This window comes from Lepidochelys kempii, chromosome 2 (genome assembly GCF_965140285.1).
Source record: "Lepidochelys kempii isolate rLepKem1 chromosome 2, rLepKem1.hap1, whole genome shotgun sequence".
NCBI lineage: Eukaryota > Metazoa > Chordata > Testudines > Cheloniidae > Lepidochelys > Lepidochelys kempii.
The window spans coordinates 194764926-194784374 of NC_136381.1; the positions used below are offsets into that span (position 1 = coordinate 194764926).

The 19449-nt window shown below is 37.7% G+C and overlaps 1 protein-coding gene across 11 annotated transcripts in view; it reads left to right on the forward strand.

Moving 5' to 3' along the window:
* Positions 1-19449, forward strand: part of TOPAZ1 (testis and ovary specific TOPAZ 1) — a 99160-nt gene that overhangs the window by 37818 nt on the left and 41893 nt on the right. For 7 of the 11 annotated variants that reach the window (XM_073333336.2, XM_073333333.2, XM_073333334.2 and 4 more), the window contains 5 exons: positions 12239-12302; positions 14246-14397; positions 14641-14733; positions 15004-15119; positions 16137-16203. In XM_073333336.2, coding sequence (XP_073189437.2) covers positions 12239-12302; positions 14246-14397; positions 14641-14733; positions 15004-15119; positions 16137-16203 — 492 coding nt within the window. Of the gene's footprint in view, positions 1-12238; positions 12303-14245; positions 14398-14640; positions 14734-15003; positions 15120-15994; positions 16033-16136; positions 16204-19449 lie in introns of all 11 variants that reach the window. The other 4 variants (XM_073333343.2, XM_073333344.2, XM_073333341.2 and 1 more) reach the window with 2 other exon arrangements.

Sequence of the window (19449 nt, forward strand, 5' to 3'; positions counted from 1 at the left end):
CACGCTCTGTAGAAGGTAATGATGTATTAATGGGAATGCCTCAGTAAACCCAAAAGACCAGATAAGCAAACTCAGAAATTGTATACGCTCCAAGGCCATCTACGTTATGTCATCCTCCAAAAGATAGGTAGCAATGGCATGTACAGATAATATAATCCTCCTCAAAGAACTGGAAGACTGAGTAGAACTGTCCTTGTGTCCCAACTATGAAGCATCCTTGGCAGGTTCACAAGTATCCATAGCTTCCACCTAGTTTGCATGAGTCACCATGATTTCTAGTGATTCTGTATTTCAAGACGTCCTAAAAAATAACGAAATATTTAAAATCTATTCTCTATAAGATCTCCTTAGTGGCAACATTGTATCACTTATTGTTTTGCACATGTCCCACATGGTAGCCAGGGAAGTACTTGTGGAGATATTGGTTGAAGGCTAATAACCAGGCCAAGCACTTCATGGTTGCATCAGAGTATATTTATGGGAAAACTAGTGAATCAGTGCAAAAGAAGTGATTGAGCCCAAAAACAAGGAAAATAAATCTTGCAGGAACTTAGACCACTTGAGATGGGCTGGCCAGAGTTGAATACAGTATCCAGGTGAGAATGTGCCATTTTTTATAAAACGGCATATTTTCAATATTTTTTATCCCATTCTTATACTTCCCAATGTTCTATTTGTATTTGATCACCAGTGTAAATTGATTAGAGATTTTCATTGATATGTTCATAATAGTGAACATGTCTCTTATTTGAGTGGTTACAGTTAATTCAGAATCCAACATTGGAGGGACCAGTTTGAACTATTTATGCATTCCCTTGCATTTATCAACATTGAATTTAGTCTGCCATCATGTTTTCTAGTTAACCGTTTGTTAGGTACCTTTGGAGTTCCTCAGTCTTCTGTGGTCCTAACCTTCCTAAATAATTTTTTTCAGATGCACATTTTGGCCACCTCACAGTTTACCGATTCACTTTTCCAGATCACTTAATAAATACATTGTACACAGTATGCTTACATGGAGCATCCACCATAACCTTTTTCTGTGTTGAAAATTCAACATTTAGATTTTGTTTTCTTTTTGCCAGTTTCTGAACTTCACCTCTCACCATTGGTTACTTAAGGTGGGTCTTCGCAGCAGTTATCTTGAGTTATAACTTGAGCATTAACCCAAACTCAGCTCCTCTCCATGCACAAAAAAAACTTAGTTCAAGCTAAGGTGGTGCTTTAAATTCAAACCAGCTGGTCCTTCAGGAGGGTTGATTGACACTCCAGTAGTGCTGGTGCTCAAACTAATAATGTGGTGGGGATATAACAGTTTGTTATAAGCAATCCATCAGCAACTAATCCAGTCACTGTTAATCCAATCACTCTGTGCTGCTAATCTAATCTGTGTAGTTTTGCCATCTGGTAGCTCTCACTCGGGTAGCTCAAATGCAGTAGCTCAAGTGTACTAACTCGAGATAACTTTCAGTGAAGACAAGCCCATAGTTTTGAAACCTTCCTCACAAGAGAATGATAAGGAAGGTCCAAATAAATTATATCAGTTGGTTTTCCAGTGTCTGCTATCTTGTTGACTTGCATAAAGAGTTGAGCAGATTAAAGGGGCACAATTTTTCTTCACATAAACTGTGCTGATGTGTCCCTATCATATATTAAACTGGGTGAGAGCTTCTGAATCTGAAATTATGTACCTAGGGGGTTGCAGCCACCCTCCCTTCCATTATGGCTGGATGAAAAGCGTCCTGAAACTTTTCAGTTACAGCATGGTATGGAAAACATGAGATCCACTCATCTAGTTGTTTTAGAACTCTATTTAAACAATGGTTTCAAACAGATTTCCTAATACTGAAATAGGGCTGTAATACCCACCAATTATCCCCTCATACTTTACTTAGAGATAGGTGCAATATTTTCTGTCCTCCATGCGTCTAGTTATTAGCTGATTTTAATCAAAAATAGCATATGTTTGTTATCAACTCAGACACTTCATTCTTAAATTCCTTCAGAATTCTTGGATGAATACCAGATGATCCTGGTACTTGGTTTTTCTTTAATTTATCAGCTTCTTTACATTTCCTCCTTTGACATCTGAGTCTGACAGTGCCTTCTTTGTGTTGCATATAAAGAATAGATCTGCGGATAGATATCTCCCCAGTATCATTTGTAAGATTGCAGAGAAGCTAAATGGATTTTTATGTATCATTTCCCCTATCTCCCTTGATTGCTGTCTTTAATCCCTGGTAGACCAACATACCCACTGACTCACACAGAATTTCTCCTTTTATGTCTTTGGGTATTTGGACCTTCAGTTCACTTGTACTCCTCTTGATTTCTATCAGCCTTTTACGTGCCATAATCTTGTTCTTTTCTGTTGGCTTCAGTTGGGAAGCTTCCTTCATTCAGGAAACAGAAAAGGGATTTTAAACTAGGCTAAAAGGTATAGGTTCCAAATGAATGCCTACTTGCCTTCTTTGACAGAGAGACACAACAACTGTTTCAGAGAAGAGTGAAGCTGAGATTAGAGAAGGTAGATTCAGAGCTGTTTTCTCAAAACTGTAACTTCTGCATTTCCCATAAAGAGGGGCCTCCACAATACGAGCAAGGTTTATACCTTTGAACTTCAGAGGAACAACCAGTTCCTTCCCCCACTCCATATATACCAAATACACTCAAGCCAGGGAAGTAATTATATATGTGCTGCAGATCAAAGCAATAGAATCAGCCCCGCTGTCAAGGAATTTACTGTCTTTTTTTTCCTGCCTGTACAATCTAGGGGGATCAGACTGACTTAGGTCTAAAGGACTTGAACAAAAATATACTATAAGGAAATTGAAATACAAACTAGAAACTCTAAGGTATACCCTTGCATCCATTTCTCAGAACAGTCACCTGTACTGTATTTACATGAGGTAAGCATATCTATGTATTCCAATAAGAACCTCACACAGGAAATAGCTCCACTTCTGATACGACTAAGACCACTGTTAGTATAAGGCTTGCTATACTTGGCAAAGTATTCGTCGAAGTGTTTGTGGTTATAGTGATAGACCTCAGAAAAAAGGGAATTCATATCTGCCCCTTCTTGGAGGATTTCCAAATTAATCCATTAGAAATTAGGAAATAGCTGCAACTGTCTTTCTCCTGCAATAAAGGGATAACAAACATTTTCACAAGTCAGCTAATAATCACAGAAACAGCTACAGTACTAGTTGATATGAGATTACAAAAGGTGTTTCTGTCAAAAGAGAAGACTTAAGCATCAAACTAATGTGTTAGTCTTGTTCCCATTGTACAGTCTAACCTGTCTTTTGGAAATACCAGTCTCATAATATTCTAGTTTGAGGCTGGTTTCATGAGGCCCTCCAAAGAATTTGTTCTCTTCATCCAAGCAGTCAAGATCAGCCTTCACTAGCCTAAAAGTTCCCAGCAAAATAAACTCATTCTTAATGTGGTGAACAGCAAAACGGATTGTGAGCTTGTTATCCCATCCCTGAATCTCTGAAAATCAGTCACCTTGAATGAAGTCTCTAATGGTGGGGAATCTCACTTGGCCATTCTCACAGATCCTGGCCACCCACTAGGACAACTGTGAGGGGAAGCCAAGCTTGTGCACTCTGCATCCCCTGGAGTGTTAAGCTTCGAAAGCCCTGGCAGGCTGCAGCACTGGTTCCTCTCTTGGCTTCCCTGACACATTTCCTGGCACTGACTATCTGCTATCCCTTCTGAGAATTGGGGCTTTTTAGCTCACCTGTCTTAGGCCTGGAGGTCCAGTGCTGACCCCCAAAATACTCCGGTTACTTAAGCTTCATACCTTTGGAAGAGGGGTATACTTCCGGTTTACATTTTAACACTGTCAGGGACATGCAGCTTTTCTGAAGCAGTCAACACAGACACTTCGCACAGTTTAACACCTTTGTGTTTTTATATTCAATCATGTAAAGCACAGGGGAATACAGATCATACAAAGCAATAAACAAGAAATGCATGTCCCTGCCTCAATTTCCTCACCAATCCAGGGCATTCTTTGGGCTGATTTGTCCTTTGATTTGTCCAGGGTCCTTGGAGCTGTCTCGGCTCAGGAAAGCAGGCAGGGCTCCCTACTACATGAGGCTGCTACATGCTGGGTGACCTCTCACTTCTGGAGCTCCTCACCCAGCTTCTGTGACCTTGCTGTCTTCCACCATGATTCCTCTTCTTGTCTAGGCCCTGTTCCTTTGTGTTTCTTCATTTTAAATCCATCCTGGTCACCTGGCCTCTTTTGTTTGCCTGCTAACTTTACACTGCTCTTTTCTTCCCCCTCCCTTCAGATGAGTCAGCTAAATTGGTTTTTCTAAGGATGCAGCTGCTTTTTTTAATAACCTTTCTCAGGTCTAATTACTACAGTTAACCTTAAATATTTTTCTTTGTATTCGTCTGGGGTGTACATGCTGCAATCCCTGTCAGCCGTGGTGGAGCCATATACAGATAGACGCTCATAATAGCTGTTTTTCATAATATAACTTCATAATATCAATCATAATTCATAAGTTGCACAGATATAGCTCCAGTTCATCACACCCACTCAATGTATGGCTGGTGGCAATCAGTAGAAGCCTCCAGTAGTATAAACTGACTGGAAGTGATGGCCACATGTTCAGCTCTCTAATGTAATTAAGAAATAGCACATTACCTTTTTAGATGGCCTTTAGCAATAAACAAGGGGAATGAGGTCCTCTCCGCTTAGCAGAGGAAGGATAGTTGTCCAGTAGGTTAGGATTCTAGCCTGGTACTGGGAAGATCTGGTTTGAATTCATTGCTGTGCCGCAGATTGTGTGACCATGGGCAGGTCACTTAGGCCAGGTCTACATTGCTTAGGGGTCTGAAAAATCCACACCCCTGAGTGATGTAGATAAGGTGACCTAACCCCTGGTGTAGACAGCATACATCATATGACAGTTAGCACAGGTCAACAGTGGCACCTGCTCTTCTCTTCTTCGCGCTCCCCTCCCTCCTTTCCCCCCATTAGAGAGAGGCAATCAAGCTATGGAATTGGATGCTACCTACATGGCATAAACCCAATAGCTCTACACGTACCAGGAACTACTTGTCAGACTTCTTAAGCAGATAGTCTTTCAACAACCCACAAGCGATCATTGCAGAAATCCCTGTACAAAGTTTACATTACACCAATGGGGAAACTGGTAATAGATTCTTTACCACCACGAACAATGCCAAGTGTTCCAATTTCTGTTCTGAAGGAGGCAAGATCCCAGGATCTTTGCCGGATGCCTTCCTTCTACAGTAGAATTGGGGCCTCCTTTACACCTTCCCACTGGTTGTGCTAATCCCCAGAGTGATTGCCAAGGCCAGAGATGACTAGGCCATGCTCATCCTCACAGCTGCTTATTGGTTGAAGCAGTTCTGGCTGACAGATCAGTGACAGATGTCTACATAACCACTCATCAGATTGCCCAGACCTATTGTTGAAGGATTGGGGTCAAGTGTTGCTTCCAGACTTGAAGTTGCTGCACTTCATAGTCTGGTTGTGGACTGTTGAGCTCTATGGAAAGGGATTGTCTCTCATGCATTGATTAAATCCTGGCACAGAACAAGAAATTATCCACAATAAAGACTCACGCCTCCAAATGGAAAAGATTCTCTATGTGGGTGGCCCAACATAGCCCAGACGTGGTGCATGTCCCAGTACTGAAGATTCTTGACTATTTGCTGAAGTTAAAACATTCTGAACTTTTTCAGTGTAGGTCCATTTGGCAACAATACTAGCATTCCACACAGCCATTCTCAGTCATCTCTCATCTGTCCGTATCCAAATTCCTTAAAGGCTTAATGCACTTACCTGCCAGTTGGAGAACTTACTCAGGTAGGGACCTGAACTTTGTCAAGCCATTTCAAGGGTGCTCCATCCATCATCTTATTCTCAGAACAGTATTTCTAGTGACCATTGCTTTGGCCAGTAGAACGAGTAAGATTCAGGCACACATGGTGGAACCCTGTTTATCTCATTTCATACGGGCAAGTTTGTACTCAAATGTCACACAAAATTTAATCCCCATGGTGGTCTCTGAGTTCCACTGAAACCAATTAGTCAGCTTATCTCTATTCTTTCCAAAGCCTCATTCCATACAGGGGGAGAAAAAGCTCCACACCCTGGACATATCCAGAGTTCTTTGTACATCAACAGAACAGTATTTTTCAGATTGTCCAAATGTCTATTTGTGGCTATAGCGAGCTGTTCCAAAGGTCAGTCCATTTCATCACAAAGATTTTCCAAACAGATGATAAGATGTCTGTCTTCCATCAAAGTGCATTCCACCAGAGCCCAAGTGTCACCGTCTGTACAATATGCTGATATCTGAAATCTGCAAGGCAACTAAGTGGAGCAGCCTACTCATGTTTGTCAAATATGTGCTGAATTTAGCTCTGAGATTAGATCCCAGATTTGGAGGTGTGGGGGTGTTACTCCAATCCCTATTCGACTGACGCCGCTTATACTCTTCATCCCCAACATCGTGTAGAGGTTTCTACTTGCCAGTCACCTATAGTGGGATCCACATCAACACATACTCAAAGAAGAAAAGTTACTTGTCCTTCCCTAACTGTTAGTCAGTGTGAATCCTAGGACCCACCCTTCATCCCTGCTTTTGAAGTTCTGTTACCATTGGCTTTGAATTACAGATCTGCTGAGGGAGGGTTGAGACCACTCTGCTCTTTTTGCCCTCAAAAGGAGACACAGGCACATGCATGGCACCAATGGATGCTGCTATTCAGAAGATTCTGAGCTCACATCCATGAGGTGCATGCCCGATTACAGTGGGGTCCACACGGATTACAACATCTTGAAGAGCCAGAGGTACTGTTGGACACGTAACCATTCTTTCCCTATTTCATAGGGGTGTTGTGAAGACAAATTACAGTAAAGCTGGTGATGTGCTCAGATACTACACTAGCCTCTCAGACCTTGGTTCTAAGATCTAATCATTAAGACATTTCTTTTTATCTTCCCATCAGGGAATATCTCCTGGCATACTATCCTCTAAGGCCATCAAACCCAGGGAAGCCCCATGTGGTAGCTTGGAATTTGAAAGGAGAGAGAATATTTTCAGCAGTCATAAACACACTTTTGCCTTTAGTATATAGACAGACAGATATAGATTAAGTCAGAATATCATCAGATATGAGGTAAATTGAAGAGGAAAAATTTATAAACCAGACCTGCCAAAATTCCTTTGATATTAAATTTCCTACCTAAATAGTTATAGTCAAACATGCCTCTGCTTTCTCAAGTATGCTGGGTAAGTAAACCAATTTTGATTTCCTCACTGTCCTATATGAAAAGATTAAGAGTAGTGGCATTGCTTAATCCTTAGGAAATCCAGCAAGTAAAGCAATGGAAAATTTAACCCTCTTGTGGATGCCCTAAATTTTTTTGTGAACCTCTATGCTATTTTACCTTTGTATTAAGTTAACTTTCTTAGTAGCAGCTACTTCACTATGACCAACTTCTGAACTACTAATCTTGTCTATGGAGTCCTAGTATTAAATTTTCCATTCTTATAGGCTCCAGTCTTCATTCCTAATTAAAAGGTGGTGCTTCCTTCCTAGTGTTATAAAACATTTGCTATGAAAAAAGAATGACATTGACTGGATATATGAAGGGCAGTTAGAACATATCTAGAGAGGGCTAGATTCTCTGTTCAGCTTGTCATTCAGCAGTTAAAAGAATTAAAGTTGTAAAGTTCTTCATTTAAGGGTTAAAACTGTATCAAAACTTAGAATTCTAAAGATATCAAACCCCTTGAATCAGCAACTGATTATCAGACAAGATTAGCCTTATTTTGTGCAGAAAAGTCTCCTGCCTATGAGACTTGTGAATTGGCTGCCTAGTCATCTGTCAATAAATTTTTCTAAGTATATGGACTTCAGTAGACACAGAAACTGGCAGAAAGCTACTGCATATAGTCCCACCCACTTTCCTGGCTGCAGTTTTGTTTAGATACTTGTTTGGAGTCTCATTGTTGTTAAAATCCTGCTGCTACAAGTAATTAATCTGGCCTTTAGGGGAGAGAAATATGCTTACCAGATATTTTCTTCAAATGGGTAATTATCCATTCTGGATGGATTATCTTGGCCTCATTTGACCACTTCCATTGTCTACAAAATGTAACAGATACAGGATTAAGGTTTTTAAATACAGTGGAATGCATAATCTTATCAATTAGAATATATTACTATCCTAGAAACATTGTTTCGGGCAGGGCTTCCAAGTAGAGTATCCATCAGTCTGTCTCTGGTGATGGATCTGGTGTGGACCTAATGTTCAGTGGGGCAAAAGGAAAAGCCCACTGATAGAAACAGTGAAGCTTGATATTTGGAAGAGAAAAGTCACTAAGCAAGAAAATTTCTTTCTTATCTTAATACCTCACAGTCATGAAGGGCTTTTGCTATTCTGAAACTTTTCATTTTTGTTTCAATTGCTATAAAAGGAGCAGACAGTTACTGGCTGTGAAGTGTCATTGGGCACAGTAGATGCATACCACCTGCTGATGAGATATTTTAACTGCTAAGCAATTTGTTCTAAACAGTTCAATTCTGTTTGTGTGCATTGATCAAATTATAAATAATATATTAATATTTTCCAAGAACAGGTATTACATATAAACTCCTCTTTGTGCCCATCTATAGTCTGTACAGAAATTTCTATAATACATAAACTTAGTCTACATGCCACTTCAAACTCTGGCATGGATGGCTGTTTTCCATTATAGTCACATAGAAAATGTACAGATATGCACAGTGTAGCTTTTGAAACATAAGCTTTTCATTAGAAATATGATTGTAGGTTTGCTTTGTCTTTTACTTTAAGAACTGTTTCCTGACTTTATGCCACAAAGTAGTGCCCTTTCTTTGTCTTGCCCTGTAACTTGATTGGGTCTTTATTTTGCATCTGTTAAGAGAAATGTCTCCTGCAAATTACTGCTGCCTTTATTATTCTGTCCTTCCAGTTATGGTCATCTGTATCGATCTATGAACCTTCAAGTGAAAACACAGTGAATACAAATTAGGGAAGCTTCAGTCTAACACATTCTTCATTGAATCCTCATCCTAATGTAGTGCTTTAAATGAATTCATATGTGCTGCTGGTTTTTTTTTTGTTTTTTTTTAATGTAGTGGATCATTGTATGGGTGGTGATCCTTAGAGATCTTCCATGCTAATCAGTTGTTCCCATATGAAACACAATCATGTTGGCTTCTTTTTCATAAAATTAAGCCCTGTGTAAGGGAAACTATATGTGGAATCAACAGGAGCCTTTAATAAACAGCATGATTTCCAATCCCACTTCAAATCAGAAGATTGTCACACTCTGATTTTTAAATGTTACTAACTTCTAGGCTTCAATTGACCTACTTTTCTGATGGATACATCAACTCCTAGTCTAGAATCCAGCGTTGTCATTAAAATTCTTCTGGACTCCTGCATATTGATCTCCTCAAAATTACTCATGCATGGAAAAGTATATCTTCTCAACTTTTTTCGAATTAAAGTTGATGTGGCTCTTTCTGAAACTGTCTGTTTTCTACAAATTAATGACTTAATTGAAACACTTTCATACAGGAATCAAGGATTTTAAAATCCATTGCATTTTCAGATGCCAAAAGCTACTGTCCCTGTCCATCATTCAATAAAACTATGTCATAGAGGCAGGTTTGGACTAAATTCTCCATAGAAATTTAAGTTTATATATCCTCTCCCATCTAAATTTATTACAATTAACTCTAAATTTAGACTTTCCTATTTTTACATGGTCCATAGATTCAATTATACCCCTTGTAAATTGAGACAATTAAATCAAGGAAAGTCTCATGCAAGCTGGAAATGAGGCTCACAATTAGGCTCTTTTATGCATGTAATGTGGACTTGTCCCATGATTAAACCTTTCTGCAACTGGATTTTCCAAGCAATTTCACTAATATTTGGAACAATGATTGCTCCAGATGCAGTCTTGGTATTTTTGGGCATCAGTCCAAAGGAGGATGAAAATAGATTCCAAAAGAAAGCAAATTAATTTACATACTTTCCGCCTGTGCTAAAATTCGTTTTAAATGCCCTCAGCCACCTGGATTTTTAGATTGGGTTAAATTAGCTCATCCACTGCCAAGTGACATTGCATTTTTTCTAACAGTAAAAGATCCCATGTGAATTTTTTCCAAAAGGGAACTTTTTATGCCTTAACAAAAGGTGGTACTAATAGCTACTAAAAAAATTAAATACAAACTATTATTTTTGATGTTCTGAATAAGTTTTATTTATAATAAATTGGAGTACTAAAATTCTAAAGTGTTAAGAGTGTCTGGTTCTTTGACTATCAGCCTTGCTGATCTGCAGATGTTCATTTTTTTTAGAGAAGAAAGATTGACTTATGGTTAAGTCATTGCTCAGGTTCTGACATTAACTCACTGTGTCACCTTCGACAAGGTACTGGAAGGGACACGTCAACTTCAAAATTAAACTGTCTATTTTTTGTTTCTTATAGTTGCTACAAGTAACAAACAAGTCTAACATGAAGGATACAGCAAAAAAAATGCACTTTGTATATTTGATAGCATACTTATGTATTTTTAGTCTCACTATTTGCTGGAATAGTCAATCAGTTCCCTTTTTTGGGTCTTTCACAGAACAATAGGGGAGCAAAAGACATTTAAATATAAGGGAATGTGTTGTAAATCCACAAAAATTGAAAAGGCAATTGTACCTGAAACTTTTTTTTTAACTGACAAGATTTCAAGTTAGAGAGAGAGAGAGAAGGAGAACATAAGAATGGCCATACTGGGTCAGACCAAAGGTCCATCCAGCCCAGTATCCTGTCTACCGACAGTGGCCAATGCCAGGTGCCCCAGAGGGAGTGAACCTAACAGGTAATGATCTAGTGATCTCTCTCCTACCATCCATCTCCACCCTCTGACAAACAGATGCTAGGGACGCCATTAATGGACTTAACCTCCAGTTCTCTTTTAAACCCTGTTATAGTCTTAGCCTTCACAACCTCCTCAGGCAAGGAGTTCTACTGGCTGACTGTGCGCTGAGTGAAGAAGAACTTCCTTTTATTTGTTTTAAACCCGCTACCCACTAATTTCATTTGGTGGCCCCTAGTTCTTATATTATGGGAACAAGTAAATAACTTTTCCTTATTCACTTTCTCCACACCACTCATGATTTTATATATCTCTATCATATCTCCCCTTAGTCTCCTCTTTTCGAAGGTGGGTGAGGTAATATCTCTTATTGGACCAACTTCTGTTGGTGAGAGAGACAAGCTTTCAAGTTTACACAGAGCTTGAAAGCTTGTCTCCCTCACCAATGGAAAACTGTCTGATACAAGATATTGCCTCACCCGCCTTCTTGTCTCAGGGCTACAACAACACTGCATACAAGATTTCAAGTTGACAGTGTCCTTTTAATCTGACTGGCCTTGGTTTCTTCATCTGTAAAATTACAGGGGAATACTTTTATATTGCAAAGCTAAATTCATTAGTGTTATAAAGCATTTTAAGATCGTCAAATGAAATTCTTGACAATATTTTAAAACCTAATTTTAATCTTGCAAAATAATTATTTTAAAAGGCTCTTTATCACTGGCATTGGTCTCTAGTGAAATAACTTCAAATCAATTTTCTGAGCTCCCTTACATGCCTTACCTTATATTGCTTTATGGGGAAAAAGGTAATATGTGCATGTGTCTCCGTTTTATTTCTGGACATCCTTTTGACTTGGAGTCTCTGTACATCTTTTCTTCCACACTTGTGTTTTCTACCCTTTTCTGTTCCCTTCCCTGAATGCCTGTTTTCACCTTTTAGTGAACTCTGGTAATACCATGGTAGCCTTTTTTATTTCCTGCTTGATGCAAATATCTGTGTGGGAATCTTTTCTCCTGCTTGATGCAAATATCTGTTGGGAAATTCTGATATAGGTCTATTTATACACATATGCAGTTATTCCCAACAGTTCCCTCAGAAAGGTCCCAAAGCAGCCATTTAAAACCTTTTAAAGTTGAAAGTATCTGTCTTGCTTTAGCGCTGCTTTGACTATAGGCCAACTAGTTTATCATGCATGCATTGTCATATGTAATTTAAACAACCAGAAGCAACCTAATGCTTACTTGCAGTATAAAATTGACATTCAGACTACTCTTATGTTGGAATACATCTTACATTGTTGTAATGGATTCTGCTTATGTTCTAGATTTGCATGGCAATACTTAAGACGTATATAAATATCAATGAATCAAGTTTGCTACAACGTTCAGGTATGATATAACAGAAAATGAATGTGTAATACAGTGTTTTATAAAGTAAGTCTGGGACAGGAGCCATGAGCAGAGAGAAAGACTAGTCATGTGAAATCACAATGAGTAATGATAACTACAAGTTAGTTAATGCATGAGAATCATGATTGGTCCTTTTTTTGTGCAACCCTCTCATTGACATTGGGAGCTTTGCTGTAGATTGATGGCTGTACGTGGTCCTAAATGTATTCCCAGACAAACTATGCTAAGATAAAGTTAAGTTGAGAGTGCATATCAACACTTAAAGATAAAAAATACAGGGATGTAATCATTCCAAAACCAAGCATTACAAACCTAGGAAATTCAGGGTTAAGGTTACATTTAAAAGAAATTCAAACATGTTAAGGTTAAAATTTGCAGTTAAGGCACCCAAACAACTTTAACTCTGCCCTGTAATGATACCAAGCAGTAACCATACAATTATGATTAAGGCATTTTAGTATTTGATTCCAGATACATTTAGGTTTTTTTATATTTTTCCATCTCATGACATCACAACAGGGAGTTTAAAGAATAGGGATAAGAATGTTGAAGGAATGGATTTCTGATGAAGACTAAAAAAGCTAAATGTGCATAGCGTGGCTTCTGAGATAGTGTGAAGAATATAACACTGTACAGGTATTTGAAGGGTGCAAATGCTAAGGATGGACAGCAATTTTAGGCCCTGATCCTGGAATCAGATCCATATAGAAATACCTATGTATGCATACAGAGCTCTGTTGACTTCAGTGGAATTCTCTGCTCACATTATTCAGTTGCAGGCCTACGGCCATAAAGATTGGTACACAAGGAACAGGAGAATTATAACTGGGAGTAATGGGATCAAATTGAACTTGAAATCTGTTTAGTTTTTAAAAAATAGCAGTTTCAGGGAATATAATGTTTCTAAGTCTCTGCCAATTTTGGTCAAATAAATCATTGTCTTGTGTGTTAAAATGTTTTTCTCTTTCCTGTTTTTACGTAGAAGGCTCACACAAATGCCAAATGTTGTCTGAGACACAAAGTGCATTGACAGTTTTTCTCTATTTCATTTTTAGCAATCTTAGTTACAATAGTAGATGAAAAGTATTCAGATGGAAGTCTGACTTTAAGTTGACAGTGTTTCTTTGAGAGGAAACATAAACTTAATGTCAGGTGGAATGCTTGCTGACAATGGGAGGTGTTGCTAAATTGTCTTCCCAAAGTGGTGAAGCCATATTATTTGGGGCACTTTAAATCAGTTGGAACAAGTGCTCTAGTCAGATTCCCTGTATTTCCAGTGAGGCTGGACTAAATTTACTGTAGAATAGTAATAGATCTTCTAGTAATATCTTTTTCATTGATAGTTTCTGTGATCAATGAAAATATGATGAGCAAAGCTGAATGGCTCTGAGGATTGATAATAGAATATGGATCTTTTAATCTCTAGTATTCTCTCTGATTAATACCTGATTTGGGGATTGACAAAAAGTGATTGCTGTCTGACACTTGTGTGGCCTGTGTGAAATAGGTCCAGTTAGTGGACAGGTGTTGACATGACATAACCACCATCTCAGTTTGCACTGTATCTTTCTCATCTGTCTCAGTAGAGTTGCCAGTCACTAAATGGATATGGAGGTTGAACTCTACCTTCTCTTAAGTGTTCTCCAGTGCATGGTAGAGGCTCGTCTGCATGACAATATAGTATAGTACTGCTGATCCTTTTACAGTATCTGTTTTATGGATAATTCAGGAATCTGAGTCAGTCTGGCTCCCATTATCACAACTAAACTCAGAATTTATTGCAAAATATTTTGTTTTCACTTTTGTATTTTAATATAGTGCCTGTATTAAATAACTTCAGTTTCAGAAAATAAGTTGTTTAAATATTTAAGAATTTCAGATACCTGAAAATAGAATTGACTGTTTCATTTTTTTTCTTTCAGTCCAGATATTTATGAATTACTACAGAGAAGTAACTCCTGGTGTGCATTTTGATTCACAAGTGCTGAATGATCTTCTCATTTCTTTGATCAAGTGTTGTTTGTTGAAAGAAGTATTTCAGTTGTTAAATGTTGCTGTAATGATTAAAATGCTGGTAAGTGACCATGAAACATTTTGAAAGTCTATTGGATTCATGGGATCATAATTCTCCTAAAACTCATGAAGTTAACTGTACTAAGTTTTCTGTTTTGTTTACGTGGGCTCAGTTCTGAAAAACAAAACTCTGCATAAGGCAACTCATAAACTACTATTATTGAAAACTCTAAAATCTTTACAAATTGGAGACAAATGATAAAACTGTTAGAATTTTTTTAAAATACTATTTTTTTTTATTTAGCCAGCTGTTGATGTAGTCCTGAAGGTGTTTGAGCATGTGGCTTCCATGAATATAAGAGATGCTGTGCCTTCATTAATAGATATCTTTTGTAAGGTATGACTTTTTTCCATTGTCTCCTCCTGTATGGCAGTTTCACAAAAAGATTTTGCCTACTTTTAAAGATTGAATTAAAACAAGCATCTTTTCTCTAATGTAGCTAGGTTCTTTGTACAGGTTTCTCTTTATCTCTTATTTTTTTAAACTCTTCTCTCCCACCTTTATTTCTTATGCTATATTTTATAGCCTCCATTGTGCTTGGTTCTGGAAATATTTCAGAGATGCTAATTTGTATGTATATCTGCATTTTTTCTTTTGATGCTACAGCTTTTTGATGCTGGGATGGTTTTTGAGCATGAACATTTTAACTGTATTATTAAGTTCCTTCACCAACTGCAAGTTTCCAGTCAAGAAATTAATGTTGTTTTGAACATGAAATCAAGGTGCGTATTTAGTTTAGGGAGTTATTTTACAGTTAATGTGCAAAATATATTTAATGGTTTCTTCTGGTTTTCATTTAATACAAAATTATGTAAAGAACAGACAAAGTACATTCCATTTTTTGGATTTGTTGCTAATTAGAAAGCATGGTAAAAAGGTGCATGTTTTATACACTTTCTACAAAAATTAGAAGTTTAATTATTCAATAACTACATTTTCATGATATTAAAAGGGCTGCCAGTTTAATGGAGAGTGCTAACGCCAAGTAATGGGAATCAGAAGGCCAGGATTTTTGTTTATTTATTAGATTTTCCACAGCATTCATGATTATTAAATCTGAGTAGCACAGCTGGGAATAGCATGCACAAATTATGGTGTGACCCTGGAAAAATCATCTAATGAACTCAGTGTTTTAAATTATTTGCAACACCTATGTGAGGTAGGTTGTATCATTTTTACAGATAAGGAAGCTGATGCACAATTAAGTATGCTGTGCACGGTGTCACAGAATGTCAGTTGCAGAGCCAGAAAAAAACACCTTACAACCAGGCTCTTGCTCTGTTCACTAGTTCACACTTCGTGTAATTTGACATAGTTATAGAACTTAGTGGGATATGCGAAACTCAGTTTACATTTTGTCTTATCACTGCCTTTTCATTAATAGTTACATTAAGATAAATCTTTTCTATTGCAAGTGAGTGCCTTTTTCTGTGGAAATAATTTTCTCACTAGAATAATATTTATGAGAAATATGATACGTAGTCTAGTAAAATATTTGTTGAAAATGATTTGTGTAGTATTCATTACAATAGTACACTGTTGAAGCACAAATAACATTGTTAATATGATTAAATATATTTGTCTTTTCCCTCTTGAGCGGTGTATGTAAATCCATGGTGCTGGAGGGTTAAAAAGGTAATGATCTAGGACTGAAAACAGTGCTTTTTTTTTTAAGTGATAATACAAAGTACTATAATCTTAAACAGGTAACTATAATTAACAATTTTCTCTTGTTGAAGGTTCCAGGCAAGAAAATTTAAAAAGAACTGGCTTTGTGACTTAAATTTGGCAATAGCTGAAATTCAGGTACAGTATGAGCATTTAGTTTTTGGAAACAAATTTCAGAACTAACCATACAAAATATATAGTACTTAATCCGTTTGTTTTTGTTAGTGTAGTAGCTGGTTTTATTTCTTTAAAGTCCTAGAGTGTAGCAATGTTTTGTCAGTCATAAAGGAATATTAGTTACTTTTACTTTGAAGGCTATTAAGAATATGAAAATATGTTCTTTTAGTCAAAGCAAAATTGTAGACAAGGATGGCTAACCTCCAGTAAGAAGACCATCTTTGTTATAAAGTGATGTGTCAATGGGGCTTTAATGTTATGGATATTTGTAGATTGTCTTTGTCTTAAATGACTTTGGATTTCAAACTATTTTTCTTTAATAGCAAGTGGTTCAGTTTACCTTTTTAAAACGTTAATGTAAACTGAGAACTTTTTATCTGACAATACCACAATTCAGATTCAAGCACCTCCTAGAATAGGAGGTAACATAACAAATACCTAAAGCTCTACAAGATCTACATTACTTAGTGCTGAGAGCTAAGATTATGGTGCTACCAGGAAGATAATGAGTTTAATTGAAATAGAGCCTCCAAGGAGCCTAATAAATTTTGTTGTTTTTGTCTGAAACAATTGTATGACAGCTTTTGATTTGTCATGGTGTATCATTCCTTAACAAGAATATACTTTTTATATTCACTTACAATTAATACGATTCATGTCTTATGCAAAAAACGATTCCAAAAGGGGCCTATTTGGAGTGATAATGGTTAACGAATTATAAATAAGAGCAGCAATGTGATTTTTTTTATTAATACGTATTTTATTTTGTAGTATCTGTTATTTGCACTAACAGTAATACTGTGGTTTTTAAAGAACTGTCCCCAAAGCTGGTGTGCATTTGAGCAAGAATTTAAGGAAATAGTGGATGGAGGTTTCTTGTTAAATAGGAGGGGAGAACCTTTAATGCACCCCAGTTAATGTCATGATGAAGAATCAAAATCTCTCCTATTTTGAGGGGCTCAGGTTACTGACACTTCATAGCACTTCATCAGCATGAAGCAGCTTCATACTGAACAGGAGCATGAGAGTACTACACAAGCATTTCAGCCAACCTCTGGTGAGAGAACGCACACTGCAGCTGCTGATTTTACAGCATTGTTTGAAATGGCCTCACATATGAGACAGCTGGAATAGATGATGAAGCACGAAGCTGGCTTGATTCATTCCTGTCTGATATTTCTGAGAGAATTGTGAATGGTAACTGCTTTACATTTCCAAGAGTTCTCTCAAAGCTCAATCTGTCTCTTCTTTTTCAGTGTCTTTCTATATCGGAGACCTCTATCCCCATCCACTATTGAGAGTTTTTGAACACCAGTTATCAAACTAGTGCACTGTGGTGGGCTCAAGTTGGGTTTACCAGTGCTCCTAGACACACACAGCAATAGTAAAAAGAAAGATTGTCTTCCCCCTTCTGCTGGGAAGGAGAGTGTGCCAGTTCCTCTCAGATGCGGACCAGACAGTTGTGCTCCACTCTTTCATCTCCCAGTTTGAGTACTGTGACTTGCTTTACCTAGGGCTAAAGAAGAAGGCCACTTAGAAGTTCTGATTCATGCAACATACAGCTGCCTGCCTCCTATGGAGGAAAGACCAGCAACAACAAATGTCAGTGTCCCATTTGCTCCCCATTTAACTTCAGTTCCAATCCAAGATTGTGGTCCTAATCTTTAAGACCCTTTGCCCTACTCCAGCTTGTTCTTTTACAGACAATTTCTCTGTTGTAACCCACCAAGACACTAAATTCATTGGAGGTAGTGAATCTGAGTGTGACAAGGGTAGAAAACCCACCTAATAGAAGGCAGGGCATCCAGAATAGAAGGCCCTAAACTATAGGACTACCTGCTGAATCTTAGAGTCTAACTATGTTTAAGCCATGATGTGAGATATACCTCTTCAGAAGTCGTCTTACAATGACATCATAATCTTGCATTCCTCATGAAAGGAAAAATAAGGTGGGAGGAAAAGATGAGGATGTAAAACACTTATGAAGAGCACCTGATCCACACATCAGAGAGCAGAGCTCTTAACTGAAAATTCCTTCATAATCTTTAAATATTTATCTGGCACCTTGGTCCTAGTACTATGCAATGCTTGAATTCCAGAGTTAAGCACCTTAGACATGCCACAAATACATACATACTACAGTGACTGCCATGCACAAGGGTTAAAAACTTTTCTAGTTAACAGAATTTGCAGTGGATTTTGATTTGTTTTCCATCAAACTTCCTTTCCTTGTCTATTATGAATGATAATCATTACATTACCCTTCTTGAATTTTTTTCATTAAAAAAAATTACCTAGATTAGTTGAAGTGCTGTAATAGCCAAATCACAAGGTAAGAGCACTGTGTGGTACACAGTATTGTATACTTCTGTAGTAGGAAACCAGGTTTCTATAATTCTCATGGGTTATGCAACATGTGAGCACTATATATGCATTTGGTTTGTATTAGGAATGGAGGATGGTGATGTAATTGCTATTGAACATATCAACAAATCAGTATTCCTGGTAATTTGAAGTTTCAGATGTCAGGCATTAATTTATCCCCACAATGTATTATTTTGGTTATATTAAAAGGGAATCATTGCTAATTTGATGAGATTGGTAGGAGCATTGAATTTGCATATTGGTTCCAGTTGGGAGCATAATTGCCCTCCTTGAGTTTAAGCATATATCATTGAATGTAGAAAGTAGATAAACCTGTTGCTTTTGAAAACCAGTGAAGATATTTGTATTTTAAGCAATATTCTGAATCAGGCTATTGACAGGAATAATAAATGACAGTCTGCTGTTGAAAGAGAGATCACTCTATCTGTGCATAACAAGGCTGAATGCAGAGAGTCTAAGAACAGCACCTTCAGTTCTTCTTCGAGTGATTGCTCATGTCAATTCCAAGTAGGTGTGTGTGCGCCACTTGCACAGTTGTCCAAAGATTTTTCCCCTAGCGGTACCTGTTGGGTAGGCTGTGGAAACCTCCCCCCCCCCAGAGTGGCGCCTTTATGGTGGTGTATGCAGGGCCCTGCCAACCCGCCGCTTCTTCAGTTCCTTCTTACTGGTAGTGACAGTCATTGGAGCTTCTTTTACTCTCTTGCCTTGGGCAAGTGATTCCCTAGCATCCTCTTTTTTTTGTTTTGTAAATAGTTTTATTAGCATAGTATTGTTAGACTTTTAGTGTAGTTAGTAGTTAAGTCTTTGTTGGGGGCTTTCACC